This window comes from Dipodomys spectabilis, unplaced genomic scaffold (assembly GCF_019054845.1).
Source record: "Dipodomys spectabilis isolate Male_0828 unplaced genomic scaffold, ASM1905484v1 ptg000335l, whole genome shotgun sequence".
In the NCBI taxonomy this organism is placed as follows: Eukaryota; Metazoa; Chordata; class Mammalia; order Rodentia; family Heteromyidae; genus Dipodomys; species Dipodomys spectabilis.
In genome coordinates this window covers 973,534-993,346 of record NW_024871012.1, presented here as the reverse complement: position 1 = coordinate 993,346, position 19,813 = coordinate 973,534, and the positions used below count along the sequence as shown (strand labels likewise).

The window sequence follows — 19,813 nt, the reverse complement described above, 5'->3', positions numbered from 1 at the left end:
CGAGGTATTCTCCTGGGGAACAAAATCCCACTGTTTATACATTTCTACATGACAAGTCTTCCTTGAACAGCCTCTGGCCGGTCCCCTATCATGACCTTGCACGAAAAATCGCTCCTTCCTCAGGAGCCCCAGAAGTGACAAGCAGACACTGTTGCACGGATCAGCATGTGCTGCAGAGTTTAGAAGTAGAGAAGGCCAAAAAGGTTTTCCACCAGGCCCGCTCACAGAGTTCTTACTGACTTTCCCATGAAGAGCTGAGGCCTCAGAGTCCAACAGAGCCATGATGAGGACTTCCCCATAGGCTGTCTAACCCACTGGGGGGAGAGGGATTGGCTGGCATTTGGCAGGCATGAGCTCCATCTGAGTTTTTGGAAAACTAACAGCGAAGAGAGCGCCAGGGCATTTTCCCTCTCACAGAGAGGTTATCATTTCCAAGGAAAAACACACAGGAGACCTTGCCACAGAGGCAAATTTCATCTGGCCCATTTCTTTTGCACGTTTTGGAAAGGACTCTCCCTTGGCAGATGGGGTGGAGGCTGACCTCACGGAGCGCAGTGGTCCAAGGGTGGGCCCTGCACGTTGAATTCAAACCCTGCTTCCACGCCACACTCCTCTCTCTGCCATTGCTTTAACAAATCAATCTGCTTCCTCAGTCAAATGCAGAAAGCCACATCTTTGGGGGGGATGGGGGTGGGAGAGGGGTGAAGCTTAGACAATATGTTATGCTCAGGAGAAAATGAATTTTCCGATTTTTGGCAGAGCCCTACCCTTCCCTTGACCCAGAACCCCATCCCCCACCCCCATTTTGACAGGCCTGGGAGCATCTGAAGTTGTTGATCTGAAACCCAGCTGGCGTGCTGAGGTATCCTGACTCACCCAGAGCTTCATCAAACTGTCTTACTGATGCTCCAAGATTTACTGCTGTTTTATTGTAGTTGCATTGAGAAAAGCTCGGAAAACCCAGACTTGACTGGTTGAGGGATGAGAGACATTCTCTCTCCCTTTTCTCTACAGCTTTACAGAGGTGGTACAGTCTGAAAAGGTAAGCTTCACATTCATAAATCTTCCATTTGCTTGAAGTAAACCACAAAGACAAATGAAGGGACAGCTGGAGTTTTCCCTTATCAAAGAGAAAAGGCCTTTTGTGCAGTTATTCGACTAGTTTTGATAACTAAGCAGAAAGGGTATGTGCAGAGTGATACAGACCCTTTTCTAAGTCTAGTAGTTGTTACCAAGGTACAAGGTGAATCAGGAATCTGATACATAGCTGTTAGAATGGAATTGTGTTTCTTCCTTTAGGAGTAGAGTCCTGGGCCCCAAAGCATGGGTATCTACCAGGGACAAAACAACAAACAACCTGAGATATGCACTTGGTCCCTGCTGGTCCAATGGTTAAGTGGTGACTGGGATCTAGCCCATGTGGCTCTCTCCATGCCTTGCTGTCTGTGTGAACTATCTCTGCCTCTGCAGAGGATGATGCTTTTTCTTAACTCACCTCAAAATGTTGAATAGACATATTACTTTTTGGCAACTAATAGTCCTAAGCCAAAAAAAGGAGGGGGACTTACTTCTAGTAGGCGTAATTTCAAGGCAAGATGGTCTTATTTAAACAAGCATCATGTAAATGTAAATTGTGTAAAGGTAAATGTAAATGTAAATGGTGTGGGTTTTCCTACTTTATCTCTTATTTATTACTAATTGTCTCTCCCTTGTTGTCATGGGAAGCACAATCAATTTGGCAGAGTGATTATCAGTCCGTGCACTTGGCACAAGTAAGAGCAGAGGATCTAGACTAGAGTTGGTAGGAAGAAATAGACCTTGTCTCCAGGGGCCAATGTAATTTCTGTTCATAGAGAAGTATAGATCTGTCTCGTGTGTGTGTGTGTGTGTGTGTGTGTGTGTGTGTGTGTGTGTGTGTGTGTGTGTGTGTCTGCAGGTTCTGGGGCATGAACTCAAGGCCTGAGTACTGCCCCTAAACTACTTTCTTGTTCAAGGTTAGCACTCTACCACTTGGGCCACCACTCTAATTTTGGTTGATTTGGTGGTAAGAATCTCATGGACTTTTTTTTTTTTTGCCAAGACTGAGTTTGAACCAATCATGATCTGCAGATCTTAGCCTCCTGAATGTCTAGGATTACAAGTGCCAGTCCCACAATATCTATTTGTGTGTATAAGCATCTGTGTGTGTGTATGTGTGTGTGTGTGTGTGTGTGTGTCTGTGTCTGTGTGTGTGTGTGTAGTACTGCTGCTTGAACTCAAGCCTTGGCACTTTTCCTGAGCTTTTTGTCAACATATCACTCTACTACATTGGCAGCAGCTTCACTTTTAGTTTTTGATGGTTAATTAGAAAGGGAGTTTTACAGGTTTTCCTGGCTAGGCTGGCTTCAAACTGCAATTCTAAGATCTCAGCCTTTTGTCGTCAATATGTTTATATGTCTATATATGCTGAGTGGAAGAGGAATGGAAGTCAGAGAGACCTCAAAATCTAAGGAAAGTGTATTCTAAAGAAACCTGGTATGGAGGGGTGGGGGTGGGTGGGAGGGGGAGATGAGAAGGGATGGGAAGGGGAAACAAAGGAGGAGGCAACAATGTTTGATAAGAAATGTAACAATGTTTGATAAGAAATGTACTCATTTCCTTGCCCATGTAATTGTAACCCCTCTGTACAGTATTTTAACAATAATAAAAAAAAAGAATCTGGGCTCAGAGAAACTTCTTCATTCATCCATCTATTTTATGGATGGTTTTGGATGGCAAATACAGGGCTGGCACTAGATGAGATTCAGAGACATGTGAAGTTGAAAGGTATTTAAATGTGAGAGGTGTTGGGTTTCCAAAGAGGTTTGAGACTTACTAGGATTTACTAGGAAAGAGTTACGACTCAAACACTAGCCAGGTGCCTTCTACCTCCTCAGTCTAAAGATCTAGATGAGCAAAGATGCACGGCGCATGAGACCTGTGCAGACGGACAGGCCCAGGTGATGGCTTTGTCCTGGTGTCAGTGATGCAGCTCTTCATATTCACCACTGTAATAGAATCATGATGTAGCAGGCCCCAAACTAGATGGGATTTTCTTAACGATCTCTTGCTCTGTGAAATCAAAAGCAGCTTACATGATTCTGAGAGTTTTTAACATATATCCGCACCCAACACCTTTCTGATTACTGATGGTGCATGGCTGGGTCAGCTGAGGGTTATTAGGGTTATGATGGGACTTTCATGCTTTCTTTCATTTGCCAACACTTTGACTTGCATATCCAGTGGATATTCCTGATCAGCTCAATGATCCTAGTTCTACAAGTATCCACAAAATGCCACTGAGCATGACATCCAGATTTGAAATAAATCCTCCAAACATAATGACTCACGCCTGTAAGATTCTCCATTACCCAGGTGACCCTCCCCACCGAGACCGGGTCTGACCATCTCAGAACATAAGTTCCACCTATTCTTGCTGGGAAAGAAACCTCTTAATTTGCTGAGAAGGTATCTGAGTTCCCTCAGCACCCATTTTTCTCAATGTCAAAATAACTTCTTATCTTCTTAACTGTGTTCCTTAACTCCTGTCTCTGAGAAATGGTAAATCTCTCTCCCCTCCACTGTCAACTCTCCATTGAATGGAATTCATCTTCTGTCCTACAGTCTTTTGTCCTCAATCTCTTCTTTACATCTTCCATTGTCTTCCATTCTACCACATTTCTCTTCTAGCCTAACACCTTTCCCAGCTCTTCCCTTTCCTGATAAGCGACCCTTCCAACTTGTTTTCTTTTCCTGCTTCTTGGAAGCAAGATGGAGAACACTTTACGACCTTGAGGCTTATGTAAGAGAGTCAGCGAAGGACAGCTAGCTGTTTCCTCTCTCCAGTCTGCACGCCTCTTCAGTTTGGAGCAACTTCTGGCTTTGCAACAGATGACAGTGGAGGGCCTGCCCTAATTCTGGTATTATGTACATAAACAACTGCACGTAGCCGTTACACACACAAGTTTTCCACAGCACATTTGGAATGAAGGAAGTGGCATTCCAAGGACGTAGGGAAGTTGGAGATTTTTTGTTGTTGTTGTTGGAACGGCAAATTTGTGTCATCTGTCTTCATTGCACAATGAAGTTGAATGTTTATGACAGGAGGCATATACGAAATTCTCAGAAAGAGCCACTTCTAGCAGAGACAGCAGGACCAGTACTCTGTTGTCCACCTCATCCTACAAGCTCTTCTTTCTGGAGTCTCTGTCTAAATCTTCCTTCTGTTGTGATAAAAAAATTTCTATTTCCATTTGAGTTTCCTTTTCTCTCTGATCCTCTAATGGCCAAAGGACACTAAGAAAATGGGGCCGTATAGGGAAGAATGAGGCCTTCCAAGGAAAGACCCGGCTTAAGAATCAGGACTAGTAAATTTAGAAATGTACAAGTAAGCTGGGAGCTGGTGGATCATGATCACAATCCTCAAGAATCAGGAAGTTGAGACCTAAGGATTACACTTCAGGCCAGCACTGGAAAAGCCAATTAACCAGCAAAAAGCCAGAAGAAGTGGAGGTGTGGCTCAAGTGGTAGGGTGCTAGCTTTAAGTAGAAATGCCAAGAGGACGAGGCCCTAAGTTCAAGCCCCAGGACTGGCACACACCAAAAATGTACAAATAAGTGGCTATCTCTGCTTATATCCATTCCTTGATAACACTGCAGAAAACTATCAACAAGTCTGGGTAATGAGCAGTTCTTAGGAAGCCATCCACAACATATAAAGGTATATTGCAGCTAGAATAACTGTTATATAGTTATAAAACATGATGGAGATTTTTTTAAGGTTTTACATTTCAACAAAAGAAATACTGTTCTACCTTTGATTTGTAATAATATTATCTTATAACAATTAAAATGTATGCAAATAGGTATCTATCTTCATAAATGAATAGACACTTAAGTAGAGAAATTTTGAGGGGAATTTAAAGTAACTTTTGGATCAGTTGACTAGAATGACAGCATGGAAGGAAGGAATCATTGAGCATTCAACTGCTTGGGGTTTTGATCTGGTTATCTATTAAACCACCTTGAGTGCTGAATTATCTCTAGAGCTCTGTGTGAAGTCTATTTGTGTACCTTATCACACAGGTGCCAGGAATCACGGCGCAACTTTATTGAATAATTCCATTATCACAAGTGCTAATTAAATAATTCTATCTGTTTCCAAGGAGGCCAATAAGTAGTTTCCAACTTAAGACACCACTAGGTGAAAACAATTTCATAGGGAAAAGAAACACCATACATTTATTACTTTCCATCAACTACAATAAACGCTCAGCAACATTTTCAACTAATTATATGCTAATGAAATAAGCCAGTTTTTAAAGCCTCATTGAGCTGATGTTTTATAGCAAGGCTGAAAATATGAGGCCATCAATGAGACTACAACACCTTTAAAGTCTCGGCGATCATTTCAGTCTTAAAGAGGAAGGAGATTCCAACACATGCAACCGCAGGTATGGATTAGGTGAATCGAAACAAGCCAGTCACAAAAGGACTTTGATGACATTCCCTAGAATGGTATAAGTCCTAAGACAAAATGGTTTCCAGAGATGAGCAGAAAATGTGATGGCGGAGGTGGCTGTTTTATGGTGCAATGTTTCAGTTGTGAAGGTGGGAAGTTCTAGAGGTAGATGTTGATGATAGTTACACGACAATTTGAAGGTGCTTAAACTATGAAACTGAACTGAAAAATGATGAAAACACTAACATATATATATATATATATATATATATATAGCCACAATTTTTAAAAGTCTTCCGAATGAGTTTTCTCCTTAACATTAGAACTGTTTTTATTTTATTTGAGTGTTTTGTGGTGGTATTAGGGTTTGAACTCTAGGTCTTGTCCCTGTCCTCTCCACTCCTGCAGAGTTCCCAGTTCTTAATACGAACCAGAAAAACTCATGATATCTGTCTTTTTGTTGTGGATACAAGGACATTAATCATTGTGAGTGTCAGGCTCGAGAGCCCTTTGGTGACCATCAGGATAAATGCACACATGGATGAAACTTGCTTGGAAGAGAGACACGTGGCAGACAGAAACGATGCTTTTCCCTTCCTTGGCACCCACTACAGGCAGACTGAGCGTGAGGCAGCCGTCAGGATGGCCTGCATCCATAGCTTGGAGGAGCCCAGAGACCAAGGTTGCTTTATGCCGGTTCTCTTTACCATTGCTCTGAGATTCCATTTCCCACGTGTGCCTTTCTGATGGACAAGACCTATCCTCTCTGCACCCCTGACTTCCCAGTTCTTGGGCACAGGCTTGGATCTGTGTGGTTTGGGCAGTGACTTTGTAGGTTCCTGTGACACCCTCAGGGTTGGAATTCCTGCAAAATGCAGGAAAGTGTGAGCCCAATACTCGTGTAAATATTTAGTTTCGTTCGGCATTTATGTCATTCGAAGAGCAGAATTGAGAGTGGACCATTTTAGTAGTTTATATCATTGTTTGGGTGGTAACCACAGCAAACCAAAGTGTTGACTAACACACCTGAGGTATATCTACATCACACAAGCTTCTATTTATTGAGACTTACCATATTGCAAGTGCTGCACTATGTGATATTTACTCCAGATAACAATGTCTGTTGTGAATGAGAAACTGAGGCTCAGGGAGATCAAAAATCAGGTAGGCAAGTGACAAAGTGGAGCTGTGTCCTCAATTGGCCTTGCTCTTCCCAAAATGTGTCCCTGCTATGGATTCAATTCCCCTGTCAGGGTCCCAAGAAACTTCATTGTTTATAGAAAGAAGGAACTGAATTCATGTCTCACCTAAACCATGTGGTGAGGTTACAATATAAGAAAAGAATTCATTGTGAAGTAACTGGGTATGGAGCAGACTAACTGCACAGGTCTTATTTACTCCAAATTTATTTTCTCTGATAAAATGACCGCCATTTATTAAAAGGTCATTGCATGAATCAAATAAACTGAGTTATACAGGAAGTTGCTCCATCCATTAGATAAAAATCTAAGCAGATATTGGAAGGGGTGAGATTGACCAAGATGCATTGTATTCATAAACTGCTTTGGTAAATGAAAACTCTTGTACAACTACTTAAAGATAATACATAAATAAATATATATATAATAAAAAAATCTAAGCAGAACTCAAAAGGGTGTATGCACGTGTGTGTGTGTGTGTGTGTGTGTGTGTGTGTGTGTGTGTGTACATGTTCTCATACTGGGGCTTGATCTCATGACCTGGGGGCTCTTCCTTAGCTATTGTATTCAAGGCTATTTCTCACCACTTGAGCCATAGTTCCAGCTTTAAAAAACTATCATAAAAGTGATAGACAGAGGGGTGACAGTTACCTAAGCAGGTAATGAATACATTACGTCTTGAACAGTGTCTTCCCCTCCCTCATTTTCTTTCTGTTTTTCCCCTCTGGACTCCCCTTCCCAAGTCGTAGAGTTCATTTCCAACATTGCGTCTAGTGTCACTGCCAGGTTTTAAGTGGTTAACTGGTGATCAGAGTCTCATGAACTCTTCCAGGTTGGCTTTAAACCTCAACCCTCAGATCTCAGCCTCCTAAGTGACTAGGATGACAGGCTCGAGCCACCGGCGCCCAGCACATGGAAACATTCTCGCACAGCGAGGGGATATCTGGGTTTTAATGCACAGCGACAGAAGGAAGGGACTGTAATTTGAGAGAATAACGTGTCATCCCCGGGAGACGCCCCCTGAGGACATGTATGCCTGGAGAAGGACTGAGGTGCGGAAGGCAGGGGACCGTCCCTGACAGATGCAAGCTGGCCCAGGCCACACGGGCTGTGGGAACGGTGCGTAACTCCACAGGGGAGCATGGGGCTGTCGGGCCCTCACGTGGACGCCACTTCTTTGTCTTTGGAGTGATGGAGATTGGAGGTGAAATGGTCAAGGGTATGCCCAGGGAGCCTTCCGGGCACCTTCTGAATCAGAGGAGGCGACTAGCACGCAGGTGGACAAGGACTCAAGCCTTTCCTGTGGGGCTTAAGTAGATCAAAATGGCTCCAGGCTGACCCAAGTCCTGAAGGAAATGGATGGCTTTGTGATCATCCCTTTTGTTTCTGCAGTAACTCCAAGAACTCCTTTGCCAGCTGTTGCAACTTCTCTTAAACCTCTCAAAGCATAGCGGCTGCCACAGTCCCGTCAGAAGAAAGGTCTTCAAATCACCTCTTTCTCTTCCTTCCTGTCAATATACAGAAAGTGCTCACTGGGCTTTTCTTCCCAGGTGTTTCCTCATTCCCTGCCTCGAACACGTTTTGAATCGCTTCATTAGGGGACCAGAGAAGGCCCCGGAAAGAGGAGGCTTTCCATTCAAGTCCCAGGGCACTGGCTGCATTGTAGCTTTTCCCAGTCCTGGTAATTGACAATTTAGCCTTTAATGGGGTCGCCATTGCCACTGTCTCTTCACAGGTGCGGAGATTGCCGAAGAGATCTGCGAGTTTAGTGACAGGTCTGGGTGGCGCTTGGCACCTCGAATGCCCCAGTCAGGTTCTCGATGAGTAGCAAACTGTTTCACATGGTCAGACCACCCTATTTTGGTGGGGGAGGTGGAGAATGATGAATGCTCCTGTGTAAGTAATGAAGGGAACCAGGATTGATTGCCCTGTGCCTGTCACCCGTCTGCTTAGTAGGATGCCCTACGGTGGATCAAGCACAAGGTATTTGAACTCTTCTCCAGCTGTCTGAAATGAATCAAGCACATATTTCTCTGTCATCTCTCTTCTGTAGAATGTGGATGATCATCTCTCTCTCTCTCTCTCTCTCTCTCTCTCTGGGTGTGGTAGAGGTCAGGCAAGAAAACAGATCTGAGCACCTCACACAGAGGCTGGCAAAATATAATGATTAGGCACTTGATGTAGCATTGTATCTTTGATAGTAATGTAGGATAGATAGATACCATCAGCTTTGTTTGTTTGCCCAAATAAGGAACTGAAGCATTAGAATGTTAACTCTAAACACCATGCAGAACTTGGATAGACCTCACTCTAGACTGTGCTTTTTTTTACCATTCTAGAGGGAATTTGAAAAATGTATTGGCTTCATCCATGGGTAGCAATGAGGTAACTAAAATTAATGACCCTTGGGATCAAGCACCATGACCTCTCAAAGCAATTGAGCTTCAAGGTGCAATTTATCCATTCCTTCCTCCCTCCTTTTTGCTCTTCCCTCCCTCCTTTCTTTACTTCTCTCCTTCCTTCCTTCCTTCCTTCCTTCCTTCCTTCCTTCCTTCCTTCCTTCCTTCCTTCCTTCCTTCCTTCCTTCCTTCCTTCCTTCCTTCCCTCCTACCCTCCTTTTTTTCCTTCCTTATCCACCCTTTGAAGACAGTCTCTCTGTACCAGAAGGCACCGTGCTGTAGAAAATTCCAGAGCAATGGCCTCCTGCCCTTTTAGGTTACTGAGGTCAGTCTGCAGAAATAATGCATGTCCATTCTAGAGGGCTTCCTTCCAGCGCAGTCTCAGCAAATAGTGCTCAGTACTTGGGACTCTCGGTCCTGTGGGAGAGTAGTGCTAGTTCTTGAACCTCTTGCTTCTCTGAGTGCGGAGAGATGGAATTTGGTATGATCCTCAGCAGCTGGCAGCACCAATGGCACAGTTCTCTCTCTACCTTCTCTCGGGGCGGGGGGGGGGCAGAAAACATAAACAATGGAGCACAGAAGAGAGCTCAGTGGTGTGTGTGTGTGTGTGTGTGTGTGTGTGTGTGCACATGTGTGTGTGTATGCTCTAAGGAAGATAAAAGAATCACTGGGTGTCAAAGAGAGTCTTGGATATTTCTCTGACTACCAACGTTCTTCCCTGTGGTGTGCATTTTCTCAAAACTTTAAAATGCCCAGGGCCTCCTCTCTGGAGTAGACCCGCCGGGGACCCACCCTGCCATGGTCCCTCATTCAAGTGTCCTATCATTTTTGCTGTGCCCTCAAGTGATCCTGAGTTGTCCCGCTCCTCAGAGAGTAATGGCTTTGGCTGTGGAGTGAGAGGACTTAGATGTGAATCATATTGTTGCTTTGACTAGCTGGGTAATTTTAGACAGGTTGTATAACCCCTCTGGACCCCACTCAACTCATCCGTAAGACGGAAACAGTCACAGCCATGCCATAAACAGGCCAGAGGAATCGCATTAGCTATCAGGTGAAAGGTACTTTGGAAGATTCTATCACTTTAAGTGTTCAATAATGTTAGCCATTGCTCTTCCAATGAGTACAGCAACAGGAGCTGTATAAACAACAGGAGAGGGAAAAGACCTTTAGAAGCTCTCGAAACTCAGCTCCCTTCTTATTGTGCCTTTAAACAATTCACCTTACTTCAACTTTGTAGATTATGATCAATTATCCCAAATGTGGTTTGCCCTTATTTATCTCCTTATCTGGTGTCAGGTGTGTTCTTTATATGCTATCATTGAGGGAGAAGTGGATGAACAAATACACATAAACTATCTCGAAAGAAATTTCCTTTTCTCCACAACTGATCAAGGACCACTTGCAAAAATAGACCCCGGTTTTATTAACTGTTTTGTTATTTATGTTTTACTCAACAGATTTGTTCTTTTTTGATTGGCAGTAAAGCTCTGGTTAAGGAAATAACAGCTCTACTACCTTTCCATCTCTACCATAATTGGATAATTCTAGAACAATTAATGTGGGTACCCCCAAATCAATACTTGATAGAAACACCATTCAGCTACTCTGTGTTGTCATTACTCTCCTCTTGTGGCTTTGTAGAGAAGCATGTTAGGTCTAATATACAGTTTTGGCTTTGATCTTCACTCAGTCCTTAACCCAGTGGTTAGGAATTGGTTATGAGCTATTTTGTCCAAGCTCAATATCAACCCAAGGAATCCTTTTTTAGATAGTATCATAAGAGAATTCTTAATGAATCAAAATGTTTGAGGGTATTGTGGCTCAAAGTGCTCTTGCTTTTTGATCTTTTCCATTAATGCCTTACTATCTCCTTTAGAGATTCTACATGCATCGAGCCATCCCATCTAGACCACAGAAGGCTGTTTCTGCCAGTAAAAATGTAGGCTCTGCATCCCTCATCAGATAGACCCAAGAACTTGTTTTCCCCAGTCTTGGAGAGACATAGAGAAGAAGATTGAAACAAAACCTCTGACTTTATTGGCTAAAGGCAAAATAGCCCTAAAAATATCCAAGAGCCTCTAGGACAATTCAGTTGCTCTTACAGAAAAGCCAGCCTGGCAGGAAGGCAGGCAACTCAGCATTTGAGGAGCATGTAAACCTTCCTCTCTTGAATCCAGTCTCCATTCTCTCTATCATCACGTTTACAGACCCTTGGCATGTCTCCTGGGGTTATTGCACCTTCCTGAGCTATTTACTCTCCAGATCCCTGGAAGGAGCTAGCCTGGGTCCAATTTTAGAGGTTCCAGGGCCCTTCAGAGCCCAGCCCATGACTCAGAGCTGTAGCCACCAGGCAGCATGGAAGGGCTCAGTGTCCGGGGCTGAGGAAGCTTGCTGGTCCCGGAACATTTGGTTCTGTGATTCCCTCTCTCCAGCATAATTGGGGCATCAGGCCCTGTTCCCCTGGCTCAGACTCCCCAAACTCCTTCTGGCCGATGTCTGACCTGCTCTGACTCCTTTTTGCTTTCAAGACTGTTCTTGATAGTCATCTTAACCAGATTTTACATGGTGTGATTGCCTGGGCCTGAGCTCTTCTGGAGAGGGTCAAGTTTCTGCTCTGCTGGTCGACACTGGCCAAAATGTGCAGGGACAGGCTGCAGAAAAGGTGCCTGAAAGGTCTCTGGCTTGTGCAACTGTCTAGTGTAATTTATGTTGTAATCTTCTAAGGCTGCGTGTTTGTAAGAGGCTAACATTTTCTATGGAATAAAAACGAATGGCTTCCTACGGTAGCATGAATGGAAAGCTCCTAACAAGCAAAAGGAGTAGAGACAGATGTCGTTGTGTTGTTTGGGGATTATAAATTTAGATAAAGGAAACTTTTCCCAGCAAATGTTTCTCTTTTTTTTTTCACATTCAATTCTCAGGGACGCTTATAGAGATGAGCACTGTTCTCATTTTATAGCTGAGAAAACTGAGATTCGGGAAATTGAAGTAATCTGCCCAGGATCATAGAATTAGTATAAGAATAATGAGCACAGTTTTTTTTTTTTTGTAATTACCATGTCCCTATGTAGGAGGAATTGCGCTTAGTGTCCTAATGTATTTATATACTCAATCCTTACAATAATAACTTTGTTGGAGACGGGAAAGGTAGGCATGCCTATAACTCTAGCACTTTGGTGGAGTGAGACAGAAGGCTGGAGAATTCAAGGTCAAGTTACAGTGGATAACAAAAGACTATCTCAGCAAAGCCTGTAAACAATAATAATCCCGCTGGGGAAACAGCACCATATATTCCTTTTAAAAAAAAATCATGCTCAATTTTCTTTTGAGGTAGTTGAAGCATTGAGATAGTTAAGTGACCTATTAAAGTCACCCAGCTGTTGACAGCTGGGATTTAAATCAGAGATCAGACTCTTGAGCTGTCTTCTCTGAACTAGGGTTCACTGCATGCCTGTGTTCAGAAAATAGTGGCAATGCGATTTTTATCTTCAAATGCTACTCCTCCTTCACCATGCCAGCAATTCAAATAGTGGGATGTGCACACGTGTTTGTGTGTCTTTACGTGTGCACGCAAATGCGAGTGAACATAGGGATAAAGAGAAAATACACAATTTTAGGCTGGTTATGTAACTCATAATTATTTGCTTTGCCTGTCATTTTCTGGATATGCTTTGGAAAGAAGGCTTAGTGTCTGCTCTTCATGGGACAAGACAGGATCAGCTCATCAACACATCAAGAACATAAGGCGATGAGCAATCAAGGCTCGTAATGAAAAAGTGGCCCGGAGCAGCTGGTTCTGTTTGTGCTCCTCCCTGAGCACAGGACCACGGCTTGTTTGTTTTGGGATTCCCATGGCCTTGTTGCCTGAGTGGAAGATTATCCCTAGGTTGTTTTGTGTTCTTTAGGAGGAATTCATTAAAATTATTTATTTGTCGGACAGAAATAAGGTTGGCTTGGGTCTGAAAAGATGAGTTATGTTTAGAAGCTCAAGAAAGAAAATGGAAATATTTCAGGAGAGGAGCACAAGGAGAACTAACGGCTAGAATGTCCATGGGGTCTCTAGAAGTAGGCAGAATGGATGACGAAAGCACAAACTGAGTTTGGAAGGTGGAAAATGAATATGGAGAGAGGATGTAAATAGGTAATAGACCATCAACAGAGGGGATCCGTGGTGGTGGCTGGCCCAAAGCTAGCCATTAACCATGTAAGAAGAGGTAAAATCTATGATGTGTACCATTTGCATGGAAGATCTTCCAGGTCAAAGGACACCAGAAGAACTGGAGGGAGATGTTCAGGAAGTCAACAAAACATGACAATGGAAACCACACCTGAGGTACCAAAGCTATTACAACCCAAATGGCAAGGGAAGGGTGGTCCCCAGAAAACAAAGTAGGAGACTGGGCTGTAATCTTATCTACACAGAAGGCTGCGATCTGAAAGGTCAAGGTTTGAAGCCAGTCCAGGCAGGAAAGTAGGAGACTCCATCTCCAATTAACCAGCAAAATGCCAGGGCAAAGGCATGGCTCAAGTGGTAGAGCTTCAAGCATGAGCAAGAAAGTTGAGAGAGAACACGGGACTCTGAGTTCAAGCCCTAGTTATAGCATCTTGGGGAGAAACGGACAATATAGCCAATCTACTCTAACTGCCTCCAACCCCCTACCTGAGAGATTTGCAAAATTTCCTTAATGGAGAGGGAGCCTGGATTCTCTTCAAATTAGTTTTTAGCCCAGTGGCTGCCTAATATCTGAAAGAACTCTGAAAGAGAAGGAAAACTCCACCTCTACTTCAGTGTTGATCATCAGAAATGTCTTTGTAGCAGGTTAGAACTGAACTCCTGGGAAATTACATACATCAGGTACTTCAAAAGCAGAAACATCTGCTTTGCTCAGAGGAAGAAACATCTGTATGTGGGAACAATCTCCTGATATCAGGTTCCTGATATCATAAGGAGCTCACCACCGGCTCAGACTCAACAGAGCCAAGGACTATTTACGTAAATAGCTAAAACTGAGAACCCAAACAAATACTTCCTCAGGAAAGAAGCTTTTGTTCTCAGGTATTTTGCCCACATTTGTGCAGAGGAAGTTAATACACTACTTAACTTCTCTAGTCCTGGCTCCTATAGCTATAAGGTAGGATAATTACAGCCCTTTATTCAGCTTTCATCACTGTTACAAAATGTTTGTCAAACATCTTAGGAGGAGGAAAGGTTTCAGTTCATGACCCTTGGTCCCTGTTTGAGCCTGTAGTGGCATCACACATAATGAAGCTTATAAGACAGATGATGTCTATTCACCTCAAGATCTACTTCCTCAAGCTTTCCAAGAGTGCTCTGGACTGTGGACCAATCCTTGAATGCATGTTCCTTTGGGAAACATTTATCATTCAGACTAAATAGCATAATCATAATTCAGAAAGTTGCTATAATAGCTACATTTGATAAAGAATGATAAGCACTCAGCCTAGGATGTATCTTGTATATAATAAGAGGTAAAGGCATGTGATAGCTCTTTTTAGATAAATGATAATAGCTTGCATCCAGGGGAAGAGCAGAGAACAAGAAGTCAAACCCATGGACTTGGACTTGAGTCCGTAAAGAAATGATAGCAATACTATTAGAGTCTGCAAGTGTAAGGGAAGTGGTTTGGAATAACCTGGCAGATGTTCTGAAATAGTGAAACTCCTCCACTGGTCTGCAGGTTTACCCATATGCCACAGGCAGTGTTTTGACAGTGGCTGTTTTGGGAGCCTGCTCTATATTGAGTGGCTGTGTTCTGTCTCTCACACGCATGTAACAAGGGTTGATGGGGTAAAATATAGCGCAGGCGCTCAAAGCCCATTCTGCTTAGAGCCACGCCATAAACAATTGGGAGCTCAAAGCACTGCAGCCAGATCGAGTGTCATGTGTAAATGCCAAGATGGTGAAAGAAATGTCATCGCCTACGTATTTGCAGGGAAAGGCTGTCCTGTTCTTGGCTAGTGTGATGGGTTGGCAGCAAAGGCATGCATCTGCAGGCGCTCGGTGTAAAAACCATGCAGACGTTACAAGAGCTCTTATAGCCCTGCTTTCAGCTGCTTGGATTTTGTGACTCTTCTAAATATGGTCCCAAGAATACCTGCTTTACAATCAGCTGCCACGTCCCAGGGGAAAAGTGACCCAGCACCTGCAGCTTGAAGGCACCAGGGTTTTCCTCACAATGTAGTTAAGCCCTTTGTAGGGTAAAAATACCAGTTGGGTCTTTCTCAGTCAGGAGGGTCAATGAGCTTGGCAAATTTCTAAGGAAAATTGATCTCTGATTCCATACTTTATAGATGAAGAAGCTAGTCATTTGAGTTCCTACAACTTGCTCGGAGCCACACAATTCATCTTGCTCCCTGTTCGTATCCAGCTGTGCTGAGCAGAGGGTGAAGTAATCATTTTGGGAATGCATAGAGAGAAACCTAAGCTGGGAAGTAGCCAGAGGGGATAGAGGCCATGCTACTTCTAGGTTGTACGAGGAGGGTATTGACACGCAACAAACTCAGCCCCCCTGAGCAACGGCTGGTCTTTTATCCTGGAATTACTCCTGCTTCCCGGCCTCCCCAATCTTCTGTAAGTTGGGGATTTCTAATCGGCTCTGCTCAGTCTAGATCTTTTCTCTGAGGCCAATGATCCTGAATTCCTGTCCCAAAGGACTCTGCACTTGGGTACTTGAAAGGCAACTCAACTCACTACTTTCAAGTAGAGTTTTTTTTTTCTTTTGCCCACCTATGGGCTTGAACTCTGGGTGTGAGTGCCATCCGTGAGCCTCTTTGTGTTCAAGGCTAGCACTCTACCACTTGAGCCACAGAGCCACTTTTGGACTTTTCTGATTAGTTTATTGGAGATAAGAGTCTCATGGACTTTCCTGCCCTGGCTGGCTTTGCACTGTGATCCTCCGATCTCAGCCTCCTGAGTAGCTAGGATGACAGGCATGAGCCACTGGTGCCTGGATCAAGTAGAGTTATTTGAATCTGATACTTACTATCTCTCCTGTACTTCCTTATCTAGGTGACTACAACCATCATCCAATCAGGGACAGCCAGCATAGGAAAGTCATCTTCTATGTCTCTCTTCAAGCACAGAATTTCTCCTGATTTATAGGAATTCTCTTTGGAACAGCTCTTATTTCATCCGCTCATCCTTATCCCTAGGACATCATGTGACTTCTAGCTCAGTCATTTCTCTCTGATATGGCCGGTTAATTTTCCTAGCTGGAGTCATTACTTTTGTTCCTAACCAACACCTCCTACTCACCCAATTCTGTCTTTCCTTCTGCAGCCTGAATTGTATTTCTCCAGCTCAAATTCTATCAGCCCACTCTTCTTCCTAAAATCTGGTACCACACTCCCTCCATATAGGCTAAAGTTCTAAGGAATGGCCTACAAGAGCCTTCAAAATGTGGTCCTTGCTTCAGTTTCTAGATATAGCCCCTACGGCCCTTGGTAAAAACTGCAGCAAACCCTTGGTGTCCAGTGCCCCTATTCCCTCGCTTCACCGCAATGCTGTGCAGAAACCAACTCCAGGGTTTAGCATCTGTTGACAGTTGCTGAGTCTTCCTCCAGTGTCTCAGAAGCCATCCTGCAGGTGCAAGCGGTAGGCCAAAGAATGATGGAGTTGGTCCTGTGGACGGTACTTGGTGATGAGGATTTAGTAGTAAGACTGTAGCTCATGGCCAACTACACGTGCCACTTTAAGTCTTCCTACAGCACTGAGCTCCATTTGCCTGTGTTTCCTGGCCTGATGATGTAACCCATCATGGCCTCCTTTCTCTGGTCTTTCTTGCTCACTGGCATTTTCTTTCATTCCCAAATAATCCTCTTGCACCTGAACCTTCGTTTCATTGTTAGACTCTAGGAGGCCAATGAAGACCTCTCACTCTGTCGAAAAGACTTCCAGGTCCCGGAATTCTTCAAGCACTCATATTCCATTCCAGTGGATACTATATATATATGTATATGTAAAATGTGGTTTGTGTCTGCTTCCTTCTTTTGTCTCTTAGAAGAAGCCTACTTAGCTGTTCTTTTTGTTTTTGCAGCAAGGTCTTTCTAGGCAGGCCAGGTCTTGCATTTGTCAACCCTTGGGCCTCATCCTCGCGTCATTCTTTCCATCTTCTGTAGGAAGCCTTCTCTGAACCTTTCCTATGATAACATTATGCAGTGGAATCAATTTTCCTATGCTTTGTATACAATTTGATTTCTCTTACATATCCAATGGTGGCAATACAATCTCTCTTAGGGGACTAATTGTTCTGTATAGTCAAGAATAATTTCCCGTGATGTAGAATCCCTAGTTGCCATGTGTTAAAGTGTTCAAAATGTGTTGGTAAATAAATGCATTGGCATCAGTTGTATTTTTTTAAAGGTTACCTAGCAGATGAAAGTTGCATGAAAAGCAACACATGAGTTCACTCAGCATACCATTATTCAAAACCTAGTACATATCAGGCTTTATTCCAGGTGTTTGATATAAAATAGGAGACAAAACAGACCTTTTCTCATGGTAGAGCTTACGTTAGAACACAGGAGACATACTTAGTAAACTGTAAATAAAATTCTTGCAATTTTGTATGGTTTACGTGGTTAGCAGCTATTAAGTGCTATGGAGCTAAAAGCCAATCAAGATGAGCAAATTAGAAAGGGTGGGAGAGTCATAACCATGGGAATGCAGCTGCTAAAAGAAAAAAAGGAGGACTTAGAAATCCCAGCAACAGGCTGGGAAGGTGGCTCGGTGGTAGAGCGCTTGCCTTGCATGCATGAGGCCCTGGGTTCGATTCCTCAGCACCACATAAGCAAAAAGAGAAAAGCCAGAAGTGGCGCTGTGGCTCAAGTGGTAGAGCGCTAGCCTTGAGCTGATGAGCTGAGGGACAGTGCCCAGGCCCAGAGTTCAGGTCCCACGACTGGACCCCCCCCCCCAAAAAAAAACAAATCCCAGCAACATGACCAACAAAAGTTTGGTATATTATTCTGGGGTTTCTCTGAAAGTTAGTGGGTAAGGTAAATGAGTAACATGCAGAATGGTCATCTTGCGTCCAATAGCTAGCACACTACCCCTAGGCTACCCAGCCCTGAGATATTGTTAGTTAAAAATGAGTGCAGACTATATATTCAATTTTTAATGCAAAATACCTTCCCACTGGAGAAGTTCACAGCCAACTTATTGAAGTTCATGAGGCAAATGCATTGGTTGGTAAAAGCCTATCAGAGAAGGTTGCTAAGTTTCTGGAGGTAAAGCTGGGACCATGCATCTCAGGACGCAGACGTCCCCAACTGCCGTCCCAGAACAGTTGCCATCATCCGCCTCACACAAAGCTACTCATTTTGAAAAGGAAGATATTGCAAGAGAAATCAGAACTATTACTGCCCGATAGTTAAAATATCAAGTTGAGTTCTTTTGAACACTCTCATATACAACAGAACTGCATCTGGGCACTAATGGTTCACGTCTATCATTCTAGCTACTCAAGAGGCTGACATCTGAGGATCGCAGTTGGAAGCCAGCCCAGTGAAGAAAGTCCATGAGACTCTTCTTCAATTAACCAGCAAAAGCCAAGAAGTGGAACCTGAATTCCAATGGTAGAGCATCTTGCTTTGAGCATAATAACTCAGGGATGGCACCGAGGCCTTGAGTTTTCAAGACTGGTGCCACCCCCCACCAAAAAAAAAGAACTTCAAACATTAGGCCAGGGGATGGAATACCGGAATGAGAGTATTTTAAAGAGAAAATGGCTTTTAAAAATGAGATGGATAGAGATTCTGTGGGAGCTGATGGCTCCGTCTAATGGGAGGCCCTAAAAAATGAAGTTTGGAAAATGTCAATCACAAGAGCCTCAAAGTAAAAGCAGATCAGAGGGGGAGGTTTCATGCACCACATCCTGCGGGCCTTGTGAAGAAAAGACTTAGCGAGCTGGGGCTTCCTAGACACAGACTCCAATGCACACCTTTAGCGGTGACCCCAGAATGGCAGGCTCACAGGAAGAAAGGCTGTAGGGGGTCATCAGTCATTTCTTTCATTCAAAGAGCATCTAGCATGCCTCAGCTCTGCTGCTTCTGACCAACGGAGGACCGACACTGGTCTGCCTAGGTCCTCAGTGCCCATCTTTATGGAGCAGGGTATGTGCAGTTGTGGCTCTCAGGAGCTTAAACTTAACATCTTACACTATGATGCGCCCGTAGCTCATTTTGGACAACAGCCCCTGTTCTGATTAAGTCAGGATGAACAGTGTTCATTTCCATCTCCACTATCACAAGTTAGCACACATTTTCGGAATTAAAGAACCCTCCCTCCAAAAAAAGTACTTGGGCTTGATGCTATCTCTTAGTTTTGTTTTCTCAAGGCTGGCAATCTACCACTTGAGCTACAGCTCTTATTTCTGTTGTTGTTGGTTAATTAGAGATAAGAGTCTCATAGACTTTTCTACCCAGACTGGCTCAGAACGCAGTCCTTCGATCTCTTGAGCTGCTAGGATTACAAACATGAGCCACCAGAGACTGGCTTAGGGAAAGGTCCTTTTGTAATTTCATGTTGTGCAGGGCAGAAGTTTGGGCATTGTGTGACTCAGTTGTGTGCTCTGGGCTTTACAGGGTTGAAGTCAAGGTGGTGGCAGGCTGTATTCTTTCTGGAAGCTCTGTGCCTGGGCTCCAAGTTCCTTCTGGTTGGAAGAATCAGGTTAGTCCCTGTTTCCTTGTCCATGTTGGTAGCAGGTTATTGTTTCTAGA

At 43.7% G+C, this 19,813-nt stretch overlaps 1 protein-coding gene across 1 annotated transcript in view; it reads right to left on the bottom strand.

Annotated features, from left to right (window-relative positions):
- Window positions 1–8,129: 8,129 nt before the first annotated feature.
- The window catches only part of Pcsk5 (proprotein convertase subtilisin/kexin type 5), a 293,974-nt gene continuing 282,290 nt past the window's right edge, over window positions 8,130–19,813 (bottom strand). The window contains exon 20 of the mRNA XM_042665579.1: window positions 8,130–8,185. Within this exon, the coding sequence (XP_042521513.1) occupies window positions 8,166–8,185 (20 nt within the window). The 3' untranslated portion in view covers window positions 8,130–8,165. The remainder of the gene's footprint in view (window positions 8,186–19,813) is intronic.